Source organism: Coturnix japonica, chromosome 28, assembly GCF_054131305.1.
Source record: "Coturnix japonica strain WE chromosome 28, WE-NBRP24, whole genome shotgun sequence".
Classification (NCBI taxonomy): Eukaryota; Metazoa; Chordata; class Aves; order Galliformes; family Phasianidae; genus Coturnix; species Coturnix japonica.
The window spans coordinates 5,488,460-5,512,155 of record NC_140690.1 but is presented as its reverse complement, the minus strand read 5'-3'; the positions used below and the strand labels follow the sequence as shown (position 1 = coordinate 5,512,155).

The 23,696-nt window shown below is 45.7% G+C and overlaps 1 protein-coding gene and 1 pseudogene across 1 annotated transcript; both read right to left on the bottom strand.

Moving 5' to 3' along the window:
• Positions 1-23,696, bottom strand: part of LOC146756166 (obscurin-like) — a 265,736-nt pseudogene that overhangs the window by 207,839 nt on the left and 34,201 nt on the right.
• LOC146756171 (immunoglobulin superfamily member 22-like) lies at positions 493-2,941 on the bottom strand. The gene is made up of 3 exons (XM_085524767.1): positions 2,917-2,941; positions 1,439-1,705; positions 493-779 (listed from the first exon to the last, which is right to left on the bottom strand). Exons 1-3 carry the CDS (start codon positions 2,939-2,941, stop codon positions 493-495), a joined length of 579 nt encoding a protein of 192 aa, XP_085380893.1.

Below are 23,696 nucleotides of genomic sequence, written 5' to 3'. Positions count from 1 at the left end.
TAAGACATTCTCCTCTCAGAATTACCAGAAAGCTATAAAAAAAAAGAGACGTGAATCTCTTGGCTTTGCTCTGGAAGAACTACAAGGAGAGCAGCTCAGTCCATGGAGCACAATGAAGATTCAATGAGCTACAGAGGGAAAAACCTAACAGAGAGGACAACTCTAGGATGCTGCGTGAGAAAAAGGGTTTTGCCTACGACAAGACATTAAATGTTTCTATTAGCTAATTTGTTACCATCCTACCCCTACTGGTGTTCAAACCATTTCTCCATTTTAGGGATGTTTAGAAAGGAAACATTTCCAGGACATTCTTGACGTTTTTTGTGATTTTCATGGCAAAAGGAGATACATTTACTTCAAAAGCAATGGGAATTTTCCAGACATCACTGCGCTAAATTGCAGAAATACTGTTCTATTGTAGAAACTATTAAGGCTCGTGGGGGAATAGGTGTAAGACATAGTGACCACACTGAATGTGCTTTTAGCACTCCTTCACTTTCCACAGTACTTACCCTGAACGCCGACATTTGACTTGGCAACATCAGTGCCAATATCACAGGTATAGAAACCTGCATCTGGCTTCTCGAGGTCATGGAGAAGGAGACATAGGGTCTTCCCAGACTGTACCAGCTCATACTTGTTGCCAGAAGTGAGCACATCACCGTCCATTTTCCTCACTGGTTTGACCTTCTCTTTAGAGACTTCACATTCCAATTTAATCACACCCCGCTCCTCACCAAAAACATCATCCAAGGACTTCATGAAGACAGCAGGCTTCTCTGCAATTAAACAGGCAAAACAGAACAACGTGATACAGAAGTTGAGACATTTCCAGTTGCTTTCAGCTTTTTAAGGAGAGATCAATAAATCTTTACCAGTACTGACAACACCAATATAGAACCTAAAGCGGTTTCATGTCTCTTGACAGAATGCGCTTTAAGGAATTCTGAACTAATCAGTAGGAGAATACAGGGAACAGGAGGGACAGCCTGCATTGCTGTGGGTGGGACTGATATCATATGAAGTTATTGGGATGCAGCTCTTTTAAAGCTGGAGAGCTGGCATTGCCCTCACATGGAGCAGAGCTCATACAGCAGGCCACAGGATTAAGAGGATAAGCTGATCTCTCCCTGCAGTCATAAATCCTTGGAGACAACAGCATTGACACTGCATGGCACTGAAGCAGTAAAAAAATTGCTCCTGTAACTCTTCTTGTGTTAAGTAAAATGATGATAAAAAGCAATGGAATGCTTTGGCAGGACACCAAAACCATCCTCCTTCGTTGATATCTGCTGCAATGGAACCTTCCACTGGAAGAAAGCCCCTGATAACTTGTCACCCCAGAGAGGTGAGCTTTAGAAGCAGGATTGCTTCACAATAGAATGAACTGGAGCTCCTTAGCATCTCTTACATCCAGGAGGGTTGTGACCAGACCCACCTATCACCTTCAGGCGCGCGCTTTCTGACACCTTGTCTGACTTCACTGTCACTGTGCCAGCATCTTCAGGCTTAACCTGACTCATTGTCAGTGTGCAGCAACTGCCAACGTTCTTGATGTCATTGTAATTGTTGGTGTAAAGGAGGTTGCCATTCAGGAACCATTCCACGTCCTCATCATCATGGGACAGCTCGCAGGAGAAGACAGCAGAGCTCTCTTCTTCAGTTTCCACATCATGCAGGTGCTTCGTCACTTCTACATTGCGAGCTGTGGGTAAACAAGGTGAACTGTTACAAAAATAAGAACCTTAAGAAGAGAAATCTGAGGTGAAATAGGACATGGAAGAGGCCACCCTCCATGCTCATACCTTCAGCTGTCAGCGTGGCCTCAGTCTCTGCAATTTCTGCCTTGCACTTGTACACACCAGCATCATCGGGCTTCAGCTTCAGAATCTTGAGCTCTGCTGAATGCTTATCCCTCTTGATCTTGTACTTCTCAGAGGGCTCGATGGGTGTGTGGCCCTTGAACCATTTCACAACCTTTGGAGAAGGCCTGAAGTCACAGGACAGGATGACAGAATGACGTTCCAAAGCTGTCTTGTCCTCCAACTTCCTGGTGATTTGTAAATGGTAATCTGCAAAACAGGGGTGGAAGAGAAGAAAGGATGAGGACAATTGGAAGAAGAGGAAAGTCTCTTGCGTGTATTCCATTCCAATTAATTCCATGTTCACAATTGTTCTTTGAACCACTCTAAAGATAAAACAAACGATTGCCTATAGGGAATGCCATTGACTACATTTCTATAAAGTAATACTGTATATTATCTACTAAATGCAAGGTCCAGCTCTTGTTCTGTGCTTATTAAATTGCTCCCAGTTGAGGCTTTTTTTCAAATAAGAGTGAGTTGAAAATATAACAAGTACTTTAGGATGTGAATGGAGACTCTTACGCTGGGGACAACAGCAGATAAGAAGCCTGGAAGTTTCCTTCAGATGAAATCAATGACAAACTGCATCAAATTTAGGTGCTACCAAACTTAAACTTGTCTAGTTCAGAAATACAATTAATTCCACCTGATATGACTTCTTTGGTATAGCCAAGGACAAAACCTCAGCTCTGTAGGTCTGAATAGTAAGCACATCACAACTATTCAAACAGATCTTTTACTGAGATGCAGCTGTCTTATTTAGTGTCCAACGACTTTTAAAAGGAAATGGAGCAGACCCTCCAGAAAACACACAATATTTCAAAGACTCCAGTGAAGGAAGACTGTACGTTAATTAATTCTTCATCTTCATGATGTAAATCAAGCCAGGATACGTTACCTCTGATGAGCAGATTGGCTGTGGATTTGGATTTGCCAATTGAGAACTGAATGGTGCCTGTCATATCAGTGGTGGTTTTCGGTATGGTCAGCCGGTGGATGGTGCCTTCTTGCTGCATAATCAAGTTTCTGCCAGCCTGTAAGATTTCTTCACGCAGATACCACTTGGGAGGTTTCATAGAAGGAATGGATATCTCGCATTCAAATTTGGCTTCTTCAGGCTCAGTCACATCCTCATCACACAGCTCCTTTACTAGATTAATGGAATGCTCTTTAAGAAGGATGGAACAAGAGAAAGCAGAGATTTAGAAGGAATATAAAAAACCCATACATTATCACCCTACTTACTCATGTCAGCATTACTGCACATGAACACTACACCTATCAGCTCAAAATGCCTTAAAACATCATTAAAAAAGTAGTAGAAAGAAAGGAAAGTTGTTAAGAAGTCAGACAATAAGACTGACAACCTGAAGAGAGCCCAGATCTTCTGATTCCCAGTCCAACATCCAAATCAAATCATGACCTTCCCATCTCGATATCAAACTCCTCGCATTACGAAATGGAATAGAGGATCAGTGAAACACAGACATTGATAATTACTTTGGTTAAATACAGCAACGTAGCTCTGAACAACGAGTTTTCTCCTAGTAAAGGTCTCTGTAGCTCAAATGTAATGACTCTACTTAGGAGAAATTCATTTTCCAGGATGTTCTTGCCCTTATAATTGTAACAGTGGCAAAGCTGGGGACTGAACTCTTGAGTACTGTGCTAACTCAAATGTCTCCCTTTTCTTTACCACACTTAACATCATATATATACCCTAACATTGTATATATTAAAAAAAAAACACAACCTGTGCTCATTTCAAACATACAGAGAAGATGAAGAAAAATTCAAGCTATGTTTTTATCCCTCAACGTTCAAACACAAATCTGAAGTCTAAAGGTAGAAAATCAACTTCCTAAGAAAATCGCCTGTTTTACTTAGCAAAGTAAATCCCAAAAGACAAGCTGGATATTTTGTGGGCAGAAAGGCAGGTAGGTTGGAGCTTTTATTTCTGTGAAAGGTCATGGTGGTGTTTAACTTCCTTGACATTAAAGCAAAGGATGTTAGCTGGTTTATAACATAAGATAATTTAAGCAAAATCATCATCAGAAGCATAATTACCTTTCACTGTAAGATGGGCACGAGATTCTGCCTTTTCTGCTACAGATTTTATTTCTGCGGCATCCTTGACTTGGACACGTGTGTAAGTCAGCGAGTAGGTCTTTCCTGAAGCAGAGAACCACAGAGTCACTAAGGCTGGAAAAGACCACTAAGGTCATCTAGTCCAACCGCCAACTCATCCCTACCAAACTGTGCTCTTGAGAGCAAACCCACAACTACACTTGGCTTCCTTGAGCAAACAGCTCTGAGGCACATGGCCAGGCTGAGCATCATCCATCTGGTTTCACAGCATCACTGCCTGTTCTCTCATGTCAATGAAACCACCCATTCCCCCACATCCACATCCCACCAAAGCTGCTTAGTGTTCCCAAAGCAAATGCTCACCAGTTGTTTCCAACTTGAAGGTCATCTTCTGGCCAGCAGCCTCGCAGATGTATTCTCCAGCATCTTTCTTCTCCAGCTGCTCCACAACCAGACGCCGTGTTTTGCCCACAGATTCCATTCTGAACTTTCTGGAGGAGGCAAGCAGTCTTCCATCCTTGGATCATTTTACTTAGATTGGATCCTGTGCTACTTCACAGCTGAGGGAGGCACTTGCTGCCAGGGCAGCACTCAGCTCTTTCTGCACCTTCTCCTGGTTTATAAACACAGGTTTTGGCTCTGAGGGAAGAAAAGAAAAAGTATTGACTGAGGGACTGAAATGAGACCATCTTGCAGGTTTGTATGTACAGCTTGGAACAGGTTTAGGTTACCACTTGTGCCCAAACTAATAGCCTTCACTAGAGAATATCAGCTCTTCTGTTGAAACTAAGTGTCAAATCTAGGCAAGAAAGAACCTAGGAACTGAAGGAACCAAGAGGGTCCTTGAACACCAGTCCCATGGTTGCAAGTCACTATGCAAACATATTGAACCCAAAAGAACATCTGTCCTGCAGGCAACCAAAACCTGAGTTCCTTTTACTTCAGACCCACTGTGAAACATCAAAACACATAAACGTGTGATAGTCAAACCACTGGCTGCCTTTTCATGACCCAGAACAGTACTCCTGGCTTCCTGAACAGACTCCTCATGGCATCTACCATTGCCACAACTGTGACTGTCAAAGGCACAAAGGAAATATGCTCACCAATGCAGTCCTTTGTTCTTTGTGTGTGATTTCCAGATATCTATTTTACTTTGAGCTCTGGGAATAGTCAGCTCTACCAGGTCTCTTACTGGGAGTAGCAGACTCACCTATCCAGATGCAGCCTCCAACATAAAGGCATAGTAAAAAGGCAGTGTACTACTAGGAGAAGTTCCTGCTTCTCCTGCCACAAAAGGCTGCACGTAGAACATGCACTCCAGCCTCACTGCACATACTTATCTTAGTCAAATGTTTCGGTGAACAAGAATTACAGTTCGGGATCTCAAGCACAGGAGAGATTTGAATAATATCTTGAATATTGCTTCCATTGTACATATATCAGTAATTATTATTCTACAGACAGACTGAAACAGGTCTTTGTGCCATACTAAAACCAAATACTTTCTACAAACCCAGGCAATCAAGTCTAGGGAAAAAACCTCAGCACAGACTACTGCAACTGGATCACTGTATAATAGAAACTAGATTTTACTTTACTGTTCTCTGCTGTATTTCAGACAACACCTGTCTCACCTGTGACATGAATCTTGAAGGTGAGTTTCTGGCCAGCAGCCTCGCAGCTGTACTCCCCTGCATCTTTCTTCTCCACCTGGCTCACCACCAGCCGACGCTGTTTGCCCTCTGACTCCACCTTGAACTTCTTGCTCCAGGTGATCAGTTTCCCCTCCTTGTACCACTTCACCTCCATCTTCTCCTGGGCCACCTCGCAGCTCAGCGTGGCATTTTCTGTTGGTGCAGCCTTCATCTCCTTTTGTATCTTGTCCTTCTCTGTAAACACGTCTTCTTTCTCTGCAGGGACATCACAAGAGTCACACAGTTTTGCTGTAGTCTGCTGCAGAGCTTACTCCAGTTGCCCGTTTTCATTATACTTGCACTTCACAGGGAGCATCGTGATGCCTCACTAAGACAGGAAAATACTTTCCCCTCTATTTTGCCTTGGGAAATGATAGACATATCATTTCATGTCATATCATATCATATCACATCATATCACAAAGCTAAACATTTTGCAGTCTGATAGCAGATTTGGACATGAGATTTAGAACACCTGCATGCACTGCTGAACCTCCTATCTTATCTTTTTTTCTTCTGATGTCTCTCTACATTTCCAGTAAATCAGAAGGGAACGGCCCTCTAGAACAGGTTGCCCAAGGAGACTGTGGATGCTCCATCCCTGCAGGCATTCAAGGCCAGGCTGGATGTGGTTCTGGGTAGCCTGGGCTGCTGGTTGGCAACCCTGCACATAGAAAGAAGGGGGTTGGAACTGGATGAGCACTGTGGGCCTTTGCAACCCAGGCCATTTATGAGTCTGATTAGTGGCATTTTCCACCTCATTGTGTCATTCAAATTTTGTAACCAGATCTCTTCAAACACCTCCCCTTTTCTCACTCCTTGCATGCCTGGTGTGCTCTTGCACTGTAACCCTGTAGACACCAGCTGACTACAAGAGCTGCACAAGTTACCCTCCTTGCCTATGGTTTGTTGCAGTAATTCATTCCTGGATGGAAAAGCACATGTAGAAAACTGTTGCTATGAGACTAGATGACAAAGAAAGTCCTAGAGCCAAAATGTTTTGCACCAGAGAGGCTGTCAGTTGATCCTCCAAATGCAAGACACACCAAATGAAGCGTTCCTTTATCTCTGGGATTCCAAGCATTTTCTCACCTCTGACTTTCACTTGGAATGTTGCTTTGTCATCTTTTGTTTCACAGCTGTAGCTCCCTTGGTCTTTCAGGGTCACATTTTTGACCATGAGCTTGCGGTGCGTCCCCTGGGAGATGATGGTTGTCTTCTGGTCCTGCTTCACCTCTGTTTGATCTTTCTTCCATACGACAGCTCCGCTTGCAGCTGACACCTCACACACTAGCTCCAGGTCTTCAGAAGGACTGACTGATATTTCTGGAGCCATTTTGGGCTTGTTGACAACATTAATGGCTTCATCTGAAGAAAAAAAGAGAAAGTGGTTTACATCCTGACTCAGGCTTATTCAGCACAGCATGAAGATACAGTTAGAACTGATTGTAATGTCTCTGCTCATTACATTTGGGTGATCGAGTTTCACCTCTAGAGGTACTCACATACAAACGTGTGCTTGATTCTCCTGTGTAAGGAAAGAGTAAGTTCTATGCAGACAGTTCTTATTTCTTTTAATCAATTCTGTATTCTGCACGTGTTCTTCTGAAGCTAAAATGAAGGCAGCTAAGTAACGTGTTTTCAATGCATGAACAAACCTATTCAACACCTTGTCTCTAAGCTAACAAGCAGCGTTTGATGAGCACATCAGTATTTCATGCCCTTCATTCCATCCAGACAGAACCTGCCTGAGGAGCAAGCTGATGGCTGTCAGCTACAGGCAGACCAAGCTTAGTACTGCATTTCTTACAGCAACAACTGTTGCTTTCAGTCACTGGATATACCAAGGCCAATTGCTATGCCAGGCACATTTATGGCATCAGTGAACAAATAATGCATTAAAAACTGTAATAGACAGGAGCCATCTATTCTTTTAAAACTAGGTGACCAAAGAAGAACAGCCCCTCTAGAGTCAAGCTGTTAAGAACTAATAGCATCAATCAATGTCACATACGTAGATTACTTCCCTGCCCTAAGACCATCTTGTGACCATTTGTTGCTCCTAATTAAGCCCCCTCTTGATGGCATTTTTGTCTGAGCCACGTGACATTTTGTGATAGGAGTTACTGCTAGTGTTCCCTTCACCCTACACCAAAGTAGGAGGTATCCATTCTCAGGGAATCATGCAGGCTTCCTCTGTATTTGATGCTCAGAGACAGCCCCAGAACTTTTTAAATCTTAGCTTAACTCTCATCCAATAATGTTCATCAAACAGTGCAACTTGTCCTTTGGGGATGCCTTTGTTCTGCATCCACCAGTTCCAACGGAGTCTTCTTGGCTTGTTTTAGATCAGTTTTTCAACAGATAAAGAAAGGGGCTTTGAATTACAAAGTGAAATTGCAGAATGCATGATTCTCAACCAAACAGAACGGGAGGTGGGATGCAGGGTGAATACCTGAGCCAACACCACCTGCAAGCAACCCTTCAATATCTTAGGAATCTCTAGCCATCCCAAATCCAGTGTTGTGCTTGATCTATCATCTCTGCTGAGTTTTTAGCCGTCTGATGGTGAGCATAATGGTGGTGATGGGTGAGCAGTTGGACTAGAGGGTATTAATCAACCTTAAGGAGCCTGTGATCAGAGGAATGTGAATGTGCTGTTAAAGGTCACAAGCGCTGTACTGCAGCATGAGCATACACAGCAAAAGGCTTTCAGTAGAGCTTCAGTTCATAAATGAGGACTGGGTTATGGAAAAGAGGTTCAAGATAGAAACCAGAAACCAGATCTTAACGCCAGGTTCTGTGAATGCAGCCAGTTGAATTTCACAGATATTGACTTTCAATGACAATTTCTTGTGTTATTTTATCCTCCAGCTCCACCCTGAACAGGAACATGTCAGTGACAAGCATTACTCCTCCAGGCTTGACCTGACAGTGCTTTACTTGCACTATGAGCTAATGGCTGTGCTTACAGCACCTCAGGGAGACACCTCAGAGATCACAACGTCCTTCGGGTACAGCAGGAGACACTCAACTCTCCAAATGTGGAGTTTAATTTGTCAAAAGAGGAGACTGGATTCCCATGCTAAGAACTTAGGACCGTTTCAGTCATAGGTTTAAAGATGATGTAAGTGCTGAGGCAATTCATGAACTAGAAGAATGAAGCCCAGATGTCAGGGCTCAAGTCGTGACTCCAGTTGTCTCTTTGTTTATGAAGTTTGCCAGTGCTGAAACAAAATATGGGCACACAAAATATGTACGATGGTAAAGAACTGCAGGGACATTGCTGACCATGAGGCATTCATTTATCATAAGGCCAAACATACACGTTTAATCCTAGTTCTAATTGCTAGATTCTAATTCAGAAGCTGGCAAATTGGCAGCTTTTATAAACCACGTACCAGATTACCTTATCTCCACAAGTTGAAAGACATACACTGTACAGGGGACAGAGCCAAAGGAAGAAGCCCAGGGCTTAAAGAAAATGTCTAAACTCGGAAAACTGAGGAAAGAATTGGAACAAGCAAACTAGAAGGAAATAAATGGAGGGTGTTCTATTACTGCATTGTAACCCCCTGGAAAACAAATCGAGCCTAAAAGATGGAGACAACACTTAGGACTGAAAAGAAAAACAGAATTCCTTTATGGAAGTTAATTGGAGCGCAAAAGTTAGATGATGAAACTGGCCTCTATTAACACACAGTGGAATAATTGTAGTCACCTCATCACTGCTGGATGTGAGCCCAGCCACACAAAAGCAGCTGCTGGTTTTCACTGCAGATACTGCAGGAAGGAGGAACAGCCTCCGGACTGAACCAGCTGAGCGTGGCCCTACCAGGATTTGCTCCAAAAGTCTTATTACCAGTAGTGCTTCCTGCTGAAATACATGGGGGTCCTCCTTTGATTCCAACCCCAACCCACCCCACCATGCCCCCTGATAACATCCATCAGGGCCACATCTCCACAGTTCCTGAACACCTCCAGGGATCCCACCACCTTCCTGGGTAGCCTGTGCCAGTTAATTCTGAGGGCAGACCTGCCAGTATGAAATATTATGCTAACGTGACAAAGAGGGAGAAGAAAAGCAAAATTAAGACTAGCTGACAAGCCTTGGCAGGAAGTTCTGCTCTCCATAAGTTTAGTCCCGTTATTCAATTCTGTTTGGAGCTGTCTCCATGCCTCTCTGGAGTTTGTTCATTGAGAAGAAGCAATTAAGTAAGCTCTCCAATGCCAAAGTGCATACACTACTCTAGGGCTTTGTTGTTTCTCCATGGATCAACAAGGGTGACAAGCCAGAAGAATATGATGAAGAGCCTCATGCATACTCAGTGTAAAAAAGAAAAAGGCAATTGTTGCTGGGAAGAAGGTGCATTTGCATTTGTGTCTTCTGCAGAGGGTACTGCAGAAATGGAAAGTCTTCCACTGGAGCAAACAAAGGGCTCTCATTTATTGCAATCAAGGCCCAGCGTGTGGATCTCAGAGATCAGATCTAAACCCTGCAGCAAAACAGAGACCTGCGTGGGAAAGTTCAGTTTCTCCCTACATCTGTGTAAAAAAAAGCCCACCATGGAATGACAGCTAAGTAAACATCCCTGTGACTCGTCACAGGTCTCTTCTACATGTCAGTGCTGAGCAATTCAAGATATTTAATTTGGTCTTCTTGCCAGATTTACTAAGTAAAAATCAACCAAACATCTCCTGCTACTGATTAAGAATGCTCTAAACATGCTTCTGCAGAGGTTTCCACCCAGTGACAAACAGCTCCTCCCATCACGAATGTTTATTTGTTATATTTGGTCATGCAAAGCTGATTGATAGAGATATTATTGGAATGATTGCTTCCCTACTTCTAAACTATTCCAGTGCAATCAAAAAGGCTGTCTGAACCTGGAGCTGAAAGTACTGCTCTATGGTGATGCAGTGGTAAACCTGCTGACTGAATGCACTGGCCAATAGCTGTGAACTGCAGACATTCATCAGCTGGCATGAAGCAATCTGGTTCAGATACCAAGCAGCTGGGTAGACTGGCTTACCCTACACTCAGTGCTATCATGTTTAGGGCAAAACCAGGACTCACATCAGTCCATGGGATGCAATTTCAGGTATTTGGTACAGTCAGTGAATGCCTGCAGCCCCAGTTCTAATCAGCAGATCACAGCAACTATGCCTTGACTGGAAGAGGAAAGGAGAAGGATCAAAGCAAATACCTCTCACTCTCATCTTGGTGCTGACATCAACATTTTTGGCAACAAATTTCACTTCTGCTCCATCATCGTTCTTGGTGACGTTCTTTATCATTAGGCTGTGAGTAGTTTGGGTTCTCTTGATGATGCAGTTCTCGCTTTCCTGTAAGACTTTACCATTGATGTACCAAGTGCCGCAACACGTTGTTGTAAGGTCAATAGTAAACATGGCATCCCCTCCAGGTACAGCTTCACCAGTTGTTAGGGGGGATTTCACAGCCAGGACTGGTTCTGAGGAAGAACAACATGGATGTCTTCATGCTCTTTAGATGCAAGTCTGGTATCTCATTTATGGATGGAAGATTTAATCATAGGCACATTTCTACTTCTCCCTTTGCATGAGTGCTGGAAGAAGCACTTCTATGCTTCAGATCTGTTACAGAAAGTTCTGCTTCTTGCACATGTGAGATATCAAAAGATAAGGATATTCATGTCTCTGTCACAGAAACAGAACTTGTATCACTTTAGTGGTAGCTGGAGGTTGATAGGAGATAGGAGAACTAGGAATAAAGGAAAGCCTTTGGTGTGTTAATGCACTACTATCCTTCAAGTCAAAGAAAACAACTTTAGGGAACCAACACAAATGCTCAGCACACACTGACCTATTTCCATTGGGGCTTTTGTGCTTACCAAGGTGCACGCTCCCTGGGAATTCCAGAGACGGGCTCTGTCCATGCGCATTGACTGCAGACACTCGGAACTGATCATCAGCCTCTTCAGAAAGATTGCTCACCATGAACTCTGGGACGGGGACATGAGACTCGTGGCACCTCACCCAGGTGAAGCCAGTTAGTTTATTGGGTTCCACAATGTAGCCATCGATTGGAATGGGGGTTGCATCTTCGGAGGGGACCATGCCAGCGTCACTGAGGTTTCTGTTTTATTTTTCACCACGGGGTCAGCTGGGGGCTGGGTGGGAGGTTTTCGGGGAGCTGAACAGAAATAAATACAGAAATATTAGCATAAGGTCATGTAGGCTGGAAAAGACCTTGAAGATCAGCAGACTCAACTTTCAGCATGACCTACTGAGTCCCACCATTAACTACCGTGGTACCTGAGGACATACATGACAAGCTTATTCCTGCAGGTATTTGCATAGGGAATATATTCACCCTCTGGTTGCTTCTGAACATTTTAGAGGTTAAATTCCCATCAGACGTTTTCACTGTGTGCAGCCACTGATACAGGCAGGAGGCTGGGAATTACCTGATGGGCTCTAGTTTCAGACTACTGACACAGTAAAGGATTGATTTCATTTCATTTTGGCCATCAGAAGGTATGGTGTCTGCTTTAAGTCACCCAATTATAATTTAAGACTCCAATTATAATCATATGGAGAACAGCGCATTTAGGAGAACTTATCTCATCTCAATAAACCTGAATGAAATCACAGAATCATAGGATCACGGGAGGGCTTGGGTTGGAAGAAACCTTCAAGATCATTAAGTTCTAAACACCCTGCCATGGGCTGGCTGCCCACTAACCCGCTCAGGCTGCCCATCACCCATCCAACCTCGCCTTCAACACCAAGGACAGGCACCCACAGCTTCTCTGGGCAGCCTGAAATGGAAGCAATGAGCCACACGTTGAAGACACTGAAATATTCATTACTGTAGAGAGAGCCAAATACTCCATACATATTGCCTGCCTGGTCAATTGCATTAAAATGCCAACAACAGACTCATCCAGCTCATTGAAAATGGTGTGAACATGGCGTACAGGATTCTTCCAGCAGCTAGTTAGATCTGAAAAGAGCAAAGACAGGAAATCTCAATGCCATACAATTTTCCTGACCCATCCTGACACATAACTGCTTTGATGTGCACTGTTACCAGCCTGTCAGTTGCTGTTAGTCAGTGCTAGATGCCAAAGGTCCCACTAACACAGCATGAAGCCGAAAGCTAGACGCTGGAATCAGATCTCCTGACCTTACCATCAGAAATTGAGATGTCATATTTTGCTCAGAGGTGCCTGCTTTTAGGAGGGACAGCTACCGAGCTTTTTCTGCTCCAGGAACCAGCTTGAGCTCCAGAATTTAAACAGCAGTCAGAAATTAAACTGAGCTTTGTCACCTCCATCAAATAGAAGGAGTGGTTGGGTTCTACAGCTTTCCAAATAACTTAGAAACTGGCACAACAATCAGATGCCTACCTTTTCTTTTTGAACTTGTTAATACATAGAGCTTAATAGCATCAGAATGCCCCAAGCACTTCAGATAACATGACAGCTATAAACCCTTCTTTAAGGATTCCTTAGAGTAACTGTAATTCAGTGGTGCTGGTGGGAGAAGGGAAGTCGTGATCTTCCCCGATGGTGAATAGAGTTGATGTTCACATGCAGACTGGTGCTGCAGCACAGCCAGAAACCACTCATTTGGGAAACACAGCACCAAGAAAATAACAGGAATAGCTTCATAAAATCAGGCAGCTTCACCCAAATTTCCCTCTGATCATCACAGTGGCCCTCCTTTGGACCCACCCCAACAGCTCCACATCCTTCCCAGGCCTGGACACAGTGCTGCAAATAGGGCCTCACAAGAGCTGAGCAGGAGGGGACAATCACCTCCCTCTCCTGCTGGCCACCCCTTTTTCAGTGCAGCCCAGAATACACATGGATCTATCTTTTTCATATGTATATTCCCATAGATGTACATATATATACCACACCTACACCCCCACAATCTGCTACAACTTCATATTCCTCCCCACAGTCCCCGATAGCCCCCAGTAGCCCCATATCACCCTAAGGCCCCCACAACCCTCTATCTCTCCATACACCACCCCTTAAAGCCCCATACCTGCCCATATCCTCCAATAGCTCCCCACAACCCCTACACACCCTCACAGCCCCCTAGAGCCCCTAGTCCTCCTATGGCCCACCACAGCCCCATATCCCCCCTACAGTCCCCCTCAGCTCCTTTTACAGCCCCTGCACAGCTCTATAGAACAGTCTGATAGAACTGCCTCTAGTAGAAGCAATCTCCACACAGAGATCCTTTCCCAGTGGCACTCAGCCCTTCAGTGGGGTCTAAGAGAGCTGCAGCCAGACTCAAACACAACTGCTCACACAGCTCAGCTGCCTTCACCTGTGCTCCTGACGCTGACACATTGCAGCCCCACATCCCCCTCTGCCCCCCCCACAATGGCCACTCCCGCGCACTGCGGCTCAGCCAATCGGAGCCGGCGGAGCTGCCGCTGCCCAATGGGAGGCCGGGGGAGGCCGGCGCTGGGACGGGGAGAGGAGAGAAGAGACAGAGGCAGCACTGAGGTGGGATGGGCTGATGGGGAGTGCGGGGAGGACAGGGGGTTGTGGGGCTGTGGGGGGGCAGAGGGGGATGTGGGGCTGCAATGTGTCAGCGTCAGGAGCACAGGTGAAGGCAGCTGAGCTGTGTGAGCAGTTGTGTTTGAGTCTGGCTGCAGCTCTCTTAGACCCCACTGAAGGGCTGAGTGCCACTGGGAAAGGATCTCTGTGTGGAGATTGCTTCTACTAGAGGTAGTTCTATAAGACTGTTCTATAGAGCTGTGCAGGGGCTGTGGGGGTCTCTAGGGAGTCTCTATTTCCTCTCACAAACGTCGTACAAACCATGTCTGGGCAGTGCTGTCTCGGCCTGGATCTCAGCTCCTGAGACTGTCAGATGTGAAGCAGCAGCTGCTGGGACAGGGCTGGCTCTGTGTGCCCTCTGTGGGTCTGTGGGTATAGAGTGGGGCAGAGGGATGACTGTGAGAGGGAGGAATTGCCCAGCCACTAGAAAGAGGAAATCAGCTGAAAAGGGGAGATTTGAGAAGCACTGAGGCTGTGGCTGTTTGGACAGTAAGAAGAAACCAAGCTGTCACTGTGCAGATGGGAACTCCAGTAGGAGAGCTGTGGTGGCTTTACAGATGGCAGACAGCACCTGGAGTGTAGAGCCAAGGGTAGGGGGGGGATCTTCCTCTTAGCAATGCCATGCAAAGAAAGATGCAGACTCCTGCAGGGTCGGCTTTGCTGTGTGACCCTGGGTGGAAGCAGCTGGAAGGTCTCAGCCCTTCTGCGTTATCCCAGGAGCAGGAGAATGGAGTTGTAGCAGATTGTGGGGGTGTAGGTGTGGTATATATATGTACATCTATGGGAATATCTGTATGAAAAAGATAGATCCATGTGTATTCTGGGCTGCACTGAAAAAGGGGTGGCCAGCAGGAGAGGGAGGTGATTGTCCCCTCCTGCTCAGCTCTTGTGAGGCCCTATTTGCAGCACTGTGTCCAGGCCTGGGAAGGATGTGGAGCTGTTGGGGTGGGTCCAAAGGAGGGCCACTGTGATGATCAGACGGAAATTTGGGTGAAGCTGCCTGATTTTATGAAGCTATTCCTGTTATTTTCTTGGTGCTGTGTTTCCCAAATGAGTGGTTTCTGGCTGTGCTGCAGCACCAGTCTGCATGTGAACATCAACTCTATTCACCATCTGGGAAGATTAGGACTTCCCTTCTCCCACCAGCACCACTGAATTACAGTTACTCAGTGGTTAAACAAAGGAATCCTTAAAGAAGCGTTTACAGCTGTCGTGTTATCTGAAGTGCTTGGGGCATTCTGATGCTATTAAGCTCTATGTATTAACAAGTTCAAAAAGAAAAGGTAGGCATCTGATTGTTGTGCCAGTTTCTAAGTGATTTGGAAAGCTGTAGAACCCAACCACTCCTTCTATTTGATGGAGGTGACAAAGCTCAGTTTAATTTCTGACTGCTGTTTAAATTCTGAATCTTGAGCTGGATCCTGGAGTAGAAAAAGCTCGGAAACTGTCCCTCCTCCAAGCAGGCACCTCTGAGCAAAATATGACATCTCAATTTCTGATGGTAAGGTCAGGAGATCTGATTCCAGCGTCTAGCTTTCGGCTTCATGCTATGTTAGTGGGACCTTTGGCATCCAGCACTGACTAACAGCAACTGACAGGCTGGTAACAGTGCACCCCAAAACAGTTATGCGTCTATTTATGTTATGAGGGAAAACTGTATCGCATTGAGAATTCCTATTTTTACTCTTTTCAGATCTAACTAGCTGCTGGAATAATCCTGTACGCCATGTTCACACCATTTTCCATGAGCTGGATGAGTCTGTTGTTGGCATTTTAATACCATTGACCAGGCAGGCAATATGTATGGAGTATTTGGCTCTCTCTACAGTCATGAATGTTTGAGTATCTTCAACATGTGGCTCATTGCTTCCATTTCAGGCTGCCCAGAGAAGCTGTGGATGCCTGTCCTTGGTGTTGAAGGCGAGGTTGGATGGGTGATGGGCAGCCTGAGCTTGTTAGTGTGCAGCCAGCCCATGGCAGGGTGTTTAGAACTTAATGACCTTGATGGTTTCTTCCAACCCAAGCCCTCCCGTGATCCTATGATTCTGTGATTTCATTCAGGTTTATTAAGATGAGATGAGTTCTCCTAAATGCGCTGTTCTCTATATGATTGTAATTGGAGTCTTAAATTATAATTGGGTGACTTAAACCAGACACCAAACTTTCTGATGGCCAAAATGAAATGAAATCAATCCTTTACTGTGTCAGTAGTCTGTAACTAGAGCCCATCAGGTAATTCCCAGCCTCCTGCCTGTATCAGTGGCTGCAAACAGTGAAAAGGTCTGATGGGATTTTAACCTCTAAAATGTTCAGAAGCAACCAGAGGGTGAATATATTCCCTATGCAAATACCTGCAGGAATAAGCTTGTCATGTATGTCCTCAGGTACCACGGTAGTTAATGGTGGGACTCAGTAGGTCATGCTGAAAGTTGAGTCTGCTGATCTTGAAGGTCTTTTCCAGCTTAAATGACCTTATGCTAATATTTCTGTATTTCTTTCTGTTCAGCTCCCAGAAAACCTCCCACCCAGCCCCCAGCTGACCCCGTGGTGAAAAATAAAACAGAAACCTCAGTGATGCTGGCATGGTCCCCTCCGAAGATGCAACGCCCCATTCCAATCGATGGCTACATTGTGGAAGGCAATAAACTAACTGGCTTCACCTGGGTGAGGTGCCACGAGTCTCATGTCCCCGTCCCAGAGTTCACGGTGAGCAATCTGTCTGAAGAGGCTGATGATCAGTTCCGAGTGTCTGCAGTCAATGCGCATGGACAGAGCCCGTCTCTGGAATTCCCAGGGAGCGTGCACCTTGGTAAGCACAAAAACCCCAATGGAAATGGGTCAGTGTGTGCTGAGCAGCTGTGTTGGTTCCCTAAAGTTGTTTCCTTTGACTTGAAGGATAGTAGTGCATTAACACACCAAAGGCTTTCCTTTATTCCTAGTTCTCCTATCTCCTATCAACGTCCACCTACCACTAAAGTGATACAAGTTCTGTTTCTGTGACAGAGACATGAATATCCTTATCTTTTGATATCTCACATGTGCAAGAAGCAGAACTTTCTGTAACAGATCTGAAGCATAGAAGTGCTTCTTCCAGCACTCATGCAAAGGGAGAAGTAGAAATGTGCCTATGATTTAATCTTCCATCTCTAAATGAGATACCAGACTTGCATCTAAAGAGCATTAAGACATCCATGTTGTTCTTCCTCAGAACCAGTCCTGGCTGTGAAATCCCCCCTAACAACTGGTGAAGCTGTACCTGGAGGGGATGCCATGTTTACTATTGACCTTACAAAATGTTGTGGCACTTGGTACCTCAGTGGTAAAGTCTTACAGGAAAGCGAGACCTGCATCATCAAGAGAACCCAAACTACTCACAGCCTAATGATAAAGAACGTCACCAAGAACGATGATGGAGCAGAAGTGAAATTTGTTGCCTAAAATGTTGATGTCAGCACCAAGATGAGAGTGAGAGGTATTTGCTTTGATCCTTCTCCTTTCCTCTTCCAGTCAAGGCATAGTTGCTGTGATCTGATGATTAGAACTGGGGCTGCAGGCATTCACTGACTTTACCAAATACCTGAAATTGCATCCCATGGACTGACGTGAGTCCTGGTAATGACCTAAACATGATAGCACTGAGTGTAGGGTAAGCCAGTCTACCCAGCTGCTTGGTATCTGAACCAGATTGCTTCATGCCAGCTGATGAATGTCTGCAGTTCACAGCTATTGGCCAGTGCATTCAGTCAGCAGGTTTACCACTGCATCACCATAGAGCAGAACTTTCAGCTCCAGGTTCAGACAGCCTTTCTGATTGCACTGGAATAGTTTAGAAGTAGGGGAGCAATCATTCCAATAGTATCTCTATCAATCAGCTTTGCATGACCAAATAGAACAAATAAACATTCATTATGGGAGGAGCTGTTTGTCACTGGGTAGAAACCTCTGCAGAAGCATGTTTAGAGCATTCTTAATCAGTAGCAGGAGATGTTTGGTTGTTTTTTACTTAGTAAATCCGGCAAGAAGACCAAATGAAATATCTTGAATTGCTCAGCACTGACACAATGATGAGTGCAGGAACAGAAGGTGATACTTTTTCAGAGATCTTGCAGCAAACATTGACCACATTAGCCTGATATCAATTGAAATAACGAGGCCTTTGCTCCTGACAGGTGCTGCAGTGAGATTTACCAATAAGAGCAAAGATGTAGAAAAGATCTCTGCTTTGCTGCAGGGTGTAGGTCTGATCTCTGAGATCCACACGCTGGGCCTTGATTGCAATAAATGAGAACCCTTTGTTTGCTCCAGTGGAAGACTTTCCATTTCTGCAGTACCCTCTGCAGATGACACAAATGCAAATGCACCTTCTTCCCAGCAACAATTGCCTTTTTTTTTTTTACACTGAGTATGCATGAGGCTCTTCATCATATTCTGCTGGCTTGTCACCCTTGTTGATCCATGGAGAGACGAGAAAGCCCTAGAGTAGTGTATGCACTTCGGCATTGGAGAGCTTACTTAATTGCTTCTTCTCAAAGAACAAACTCCAGAGAGGCATGGAGACATCTCCAAAGAGAATTGAATAATGGGTATAAATTTAAGGAGAGCAAAACACCCTGCCAAGGCTTGTCAGCTAGTCTTAATATTGCTTTTCTTCTCTTTCTTTTTCACGATAGCATAATATTTCATACTGGCAGTTCTACCCACAGAATTAACTGGCACAGGCTGCCCGGGGAGGTGGTGGGATCCCTGGAGGTGTTCAGGACCAATTCTTGGGACCAGTGCTTTTTTACATGGTTATCAGTGACACCAATGATGCAATGGAGTGCACCCTCTGCTGTTTACTGAGTGGTGCAGCTGATGCAGTGGAAGGAAGGGATGCCATTTAGAGGGAGCTGAACCGAGAGGTTGGCCTAGGTGAATCTAATGAGGTTCAACACAGCAAAGTGCAAGTTTTGCACTTGGGCTGGAGGAATCCCAGGCATTTCTACAGCCTGGGAGGAGCAGTCCTTAAGAGAAGACCCCCCAGAGAAGGACCTGGGGGTCCTGGTGGATGAAAAACAGAACGTGAGCCATCAGCGTGCTCTTGCAGCTCAGAGAGCAAATGGTCCCCTGGGCTCCATCAGAAGAGGGGATGGCCAGCAGGGACAGGGAGGTGATTGATCTTCATGATCCTTGAGGTCCCTTCCAACCCGGGCCATTCTATGATTCTGTGATTACACTCGCTGTCAGAAATAACGGCAGCTGTACAGAAGCTGGATATATTTGGGGACAGTTCTTGTAACCAGCTGATTTTAAGACCTTGCCCCAGTCGAGAGTCTAAATTGCATGTCAGAAGAAAGCTGGGAAAGTGGTTATTGCTCATTCTTTTTCATTTGCTGATTCTTTCTTTCGGGTTCCTTTTCCAAAGGAGATTCTGGTGATGGAAGCAGTTGAAGAAAGAACCAAAGCAGCTCTTGCCAAGAGTGCTTGAAGTCCCTGTGGAGAGAAGCAAAGAACTTGGGCTTCCTCTGGCATGCTCCCCACCATGTCTCAGGAAGGAGACAACTGCTGTTCCACTTTCTGCTCTGTGTGTGGAAAGGTACGTCTGGGTTTCTTCTGCTTGTTTTTTCTTTCTTTTTCTGGCTTTGAAGGAGAAGGGGTGGAGCAAGGGGAGACCCACTTGTCATTTGTTACCTCAAGAACAGGATGGATTCTGCATTCACTGTGAAAAACCTGGGCTAGTAGGATGGGCATGTTTCAGGCTGGACTCTTCTTTTGCTGCTTGGTTTCCTTTTGGCTACAGGGAGACAGCTGTCTAAAGGTGTGTTTTCAAACCCACTCTCCAAAACCATGTTTCACTGTTGCAGGTGGTTCAGTGTGCTCTTGCAGTGCAGATGCTGTAGTTTGCTGTAGAATCTGAATGGTTTCTGTTCCTAGGGGAGGACTGGGAGGAGGTAGTGAGAAGAGAATTCAATGCCTGAGGTGTATCTTAGTGAGAAATGTAGGCATGAGGTGCTGAAAGTCTTGAGCTGTCAAAGGCCAGTGAGGCTCAGACTCCTTAACCTGCTGGAGCAGGGTGGAAGCAAGGAGTGGGCACTGCCGTCCCACCAGCTGCACTTGGTTCTGGTCTTCCAGGTCTGTGCTGGCCTGGATTTCTTCTGAGAAGTTTGTTGGAGCTGCTTGGAGTAGTGAAGGGTGGGGAAGAAGTGCTGCTCAAGAGCTAAGGCTCCGCTTGATCATTTTGGATGGATTTAACCATGGTATCTGAAGACATAGTTTCCATCAGAATGATCCCAGCATTGTGCAAGTGTCTCAGCTGAAGCCCCTGAGCAGATGTGTGAGACCACCCGCCTCCTCCAGATGAGCCATAGGAAAGCTGACTGTGCCCAGTAATTACAGCTTCTGCAGATTGAATGTGCTTCCAAGTGTTTTCCTTAGTGATCAATCATGTCCCAGCACTGTGATATTCCATCTCTGGCACAATCTGGAGCATCTCTGCAAACCTTGGGTGCTCATTCCCACCAGCGTTTCTTCCTTTCTCTCTTTAGAATCAGTGTGGTGCAGTTCCCAGTGTTTGTGAGCAGCAGCCAGCAGGCTGCAAGAGATCCAATGGCAGCTTTCAGCACACAGAGTGATGTGATGGGGACAGACTGTCCTTACCGCCATGCAGAAGGGAGTTTTTACCGTCCTCTCTCAAGAAGTATGAAAGAATAGAGTTTGAATGATAGTTGTGAGCAGGTGCTGTGCTGTAGGGGATGTCAGGTAACCATTCCTATGGGGGTGCGGGAAGGAGCAGTGAAAGTGATGTATTAGTTTGTGTTTTGGCTGTTAAAGAGGAGTTCCATTTCTGGAAGCAAAACTATGGGCTAAGATGGAAAACAGAAGGGAGAAGGCTGATACCTGGATCGTGGGCTGAGCTTTGGTGACTGCAGCCATTTGCAGTAGAAGTTTTGCTGTTTTGCACAGTGGGGTTCAGAATGGGAGCTGATGATGAATGGGAGCTGCTCGAGGGACAGACTTCCATGTACAAGTTCCAGTGCCTCAATGACTTTCTTGTAGCGAGGAACCCCAAACTGAACATAAGACTTGAGGCGCAGCCTCCCCAGTGTTGAGTCCAAGGGGATGATTACCTCTCTGCTCCTGCTGGCCACACTATTTCTTAGACAGGCCAGGATGCCGTGGGCCTTCTTGGCCACCTGGGCACACTGTTGGCTCATGTTCAGCTGAGCATCGACCAACAGCCCCAGGTCCATTTCCTCTGCACAGTCCTGCAGCCACTCAGCCCCAAGCCTATAGCGCTGCATGGGGTTATTGTGGCCAAAGTGCAGGACCTGGCACTTGGCCTGGGTGTACCACATCCCATTCACCTCAGCCCAGTGAGGTTGATCCAGCTTATCTAGATCCCTCTGAAGGGGCCTCCCTTCCCTCAGGCAGATCAACACCACCTCCCAGTCAAAAGACAAAAAGAGAAGAAAGCAGAAATGAAGAAGGCTTCTCTGAGAGCTGCCCCTGCACCTGCAGAGGTGAGTCCTTGTTATGGACAGACACAGCTCTTGTTGTCAGGGCCTCCATCTGTCAGACATGAATGAGACTGTAAAATCCTGAGGGAAGTGGTGTCCTGGTTCTGTACTTGCTTTTTTCCTTTGCAGTTTTTGAAGTGTTGCACAAAATGAAGGAGAAATCTCTAAAGCAGGTGGTCGGGATGCTGGCATGGTGATGTTACTTAGTAATTAGTGCTATTATTTTGTAGTATATTAATAGTTTGCTAATAAACAAAAAACAAGGGGGGGAGGAAGGCGTTCTGATAACAGAGGATGCTGAGAAGGCAGAAACACTGAATGACTTCTTTGCTTCTGTCTTTAGTGAAAAGGCTCTCCCTCAGAAATCCCAGACCCTGGAGGCTAATGAGAGAGTCTGGACAATAGGAGATTTCTCTTTAGTCAGGGAAGAGGTGGTCTGTGATTGCCTAGGAAACATTAATGTCCATAAATACATGGGATGGGTGCATGGGGTGCATCCACGGGTGCTGAGAGAACTGGTGGAGGTCATTGCTGAGCTGCTCTCTGTAATCTTTCAGAGGTCTTGGAGAACTGGGGAGGTGCCTGAAGACTGGAGGATGACCAATGTCACTGCAGTCTTCAAAAAGGGCAAGAAGGAAGAGCCAGGTAATTATAGGCCAGTCAGCCTCACCTCTGTCCCAGGGAAGGTGATGGAACAGCTTGTGCTGGATGCCATCTCCAGAGAACTGGGTGATAAGGAGGTTATCAGGAGTACTCAGCATGGGTTCACCAAGGGGAGGTCGTGCTTGACCAACCTGGTGGCCTTTTATGAAGATGTCACTAGCTGGGTGGACGGGGCTAGAGTGGCAGATGTAGTCTACCTTGATTTCAGAAAGGTTTTTGATACTGTCCCCCATGACATCCTTATAACAAAGCTGAGGAAGTATGGGATAGATGAGTGGACAGTGAAGTGGGTCGTGAACTGTCTGACTGGCAGAGTGCAGAGGGTTGTCGTTGGCGGTGCTGAGAGGGGATTTGATCCAGGTTTATAAATACCTGAGGTGTGGGGGCCATAGTGGCACGGCTGGTCTCTTTTCAGTAGTGCGTGGGGACAGGACTAGGGGTAATGGGCTGAAACTTCTGCATAGGAAGTTCCGCACAAATGTGTGCAAGAACCTCTTTACGGTGAGGCTGACGGAGCACTGGAACAGGCTGCCCAGGGAGGTGGTTGGGTCTCCTTCTCTGGAGATATTCAAGACCCGCCTGAACACCTACCTGTGCAACGTGGTGTAGGGAACCTGCCATGGCAGGGGGGTTGGACTCAATGATCACTAGAGGTCCCTTCCAACCCCTACAATTCTGTGATTCTGTTGGAAGGTGGGAATGCAAGAGAGAATATTGCGAGCAAAAGCTGTGGAGCGAGATAAATGGCATGAGAAAGCAAAGCTGAGAACTAAGGAAAGCTCCAGAAGAGAAAACAAAGTCCAGTAGGGCATATTTAGAGACAGGTGAAGCATCCATGAGTGCACTGAGGAGTACTAGGGTGCTCTGGAATGTCTCTTGGGCTCCCTACAGCACACATACTTGCTCTGGGGCATGTCTGGATGTCTGTAGAGCTAATTGTGGGGCCCTGAGAAACGTCTGGGGCACATTAGGGGGCACTGGCTTCCATGTGAGTGTTCCCAGGTTCCCAGAAGTCAACAGGGAAGCCTTTGGAGACCCCTTGGGAAGACTCAGTGGGGCCCTAGAGTGATGTAGCAGCTTGTGTTGGTTGCATCTGCTTGGCAGGGAAGCGATTTCCCTGGTGAGAGCTGAGTGACTGGAAGGTGATTTCCTTGGTTTAATTAATTTAATTACCTGGATTATAATTAAATAACACTGTTCAGCGTTCATTAAAGATTTCTTTTTTTTCCAAAGTACTTCAGTTGTGCAGCTGTAGCAGCTTTGCTAAGATATATCGAGTTTATTCAAAATTCCAGTGATGCTCCTAAAGCACTTGAAGTGCAT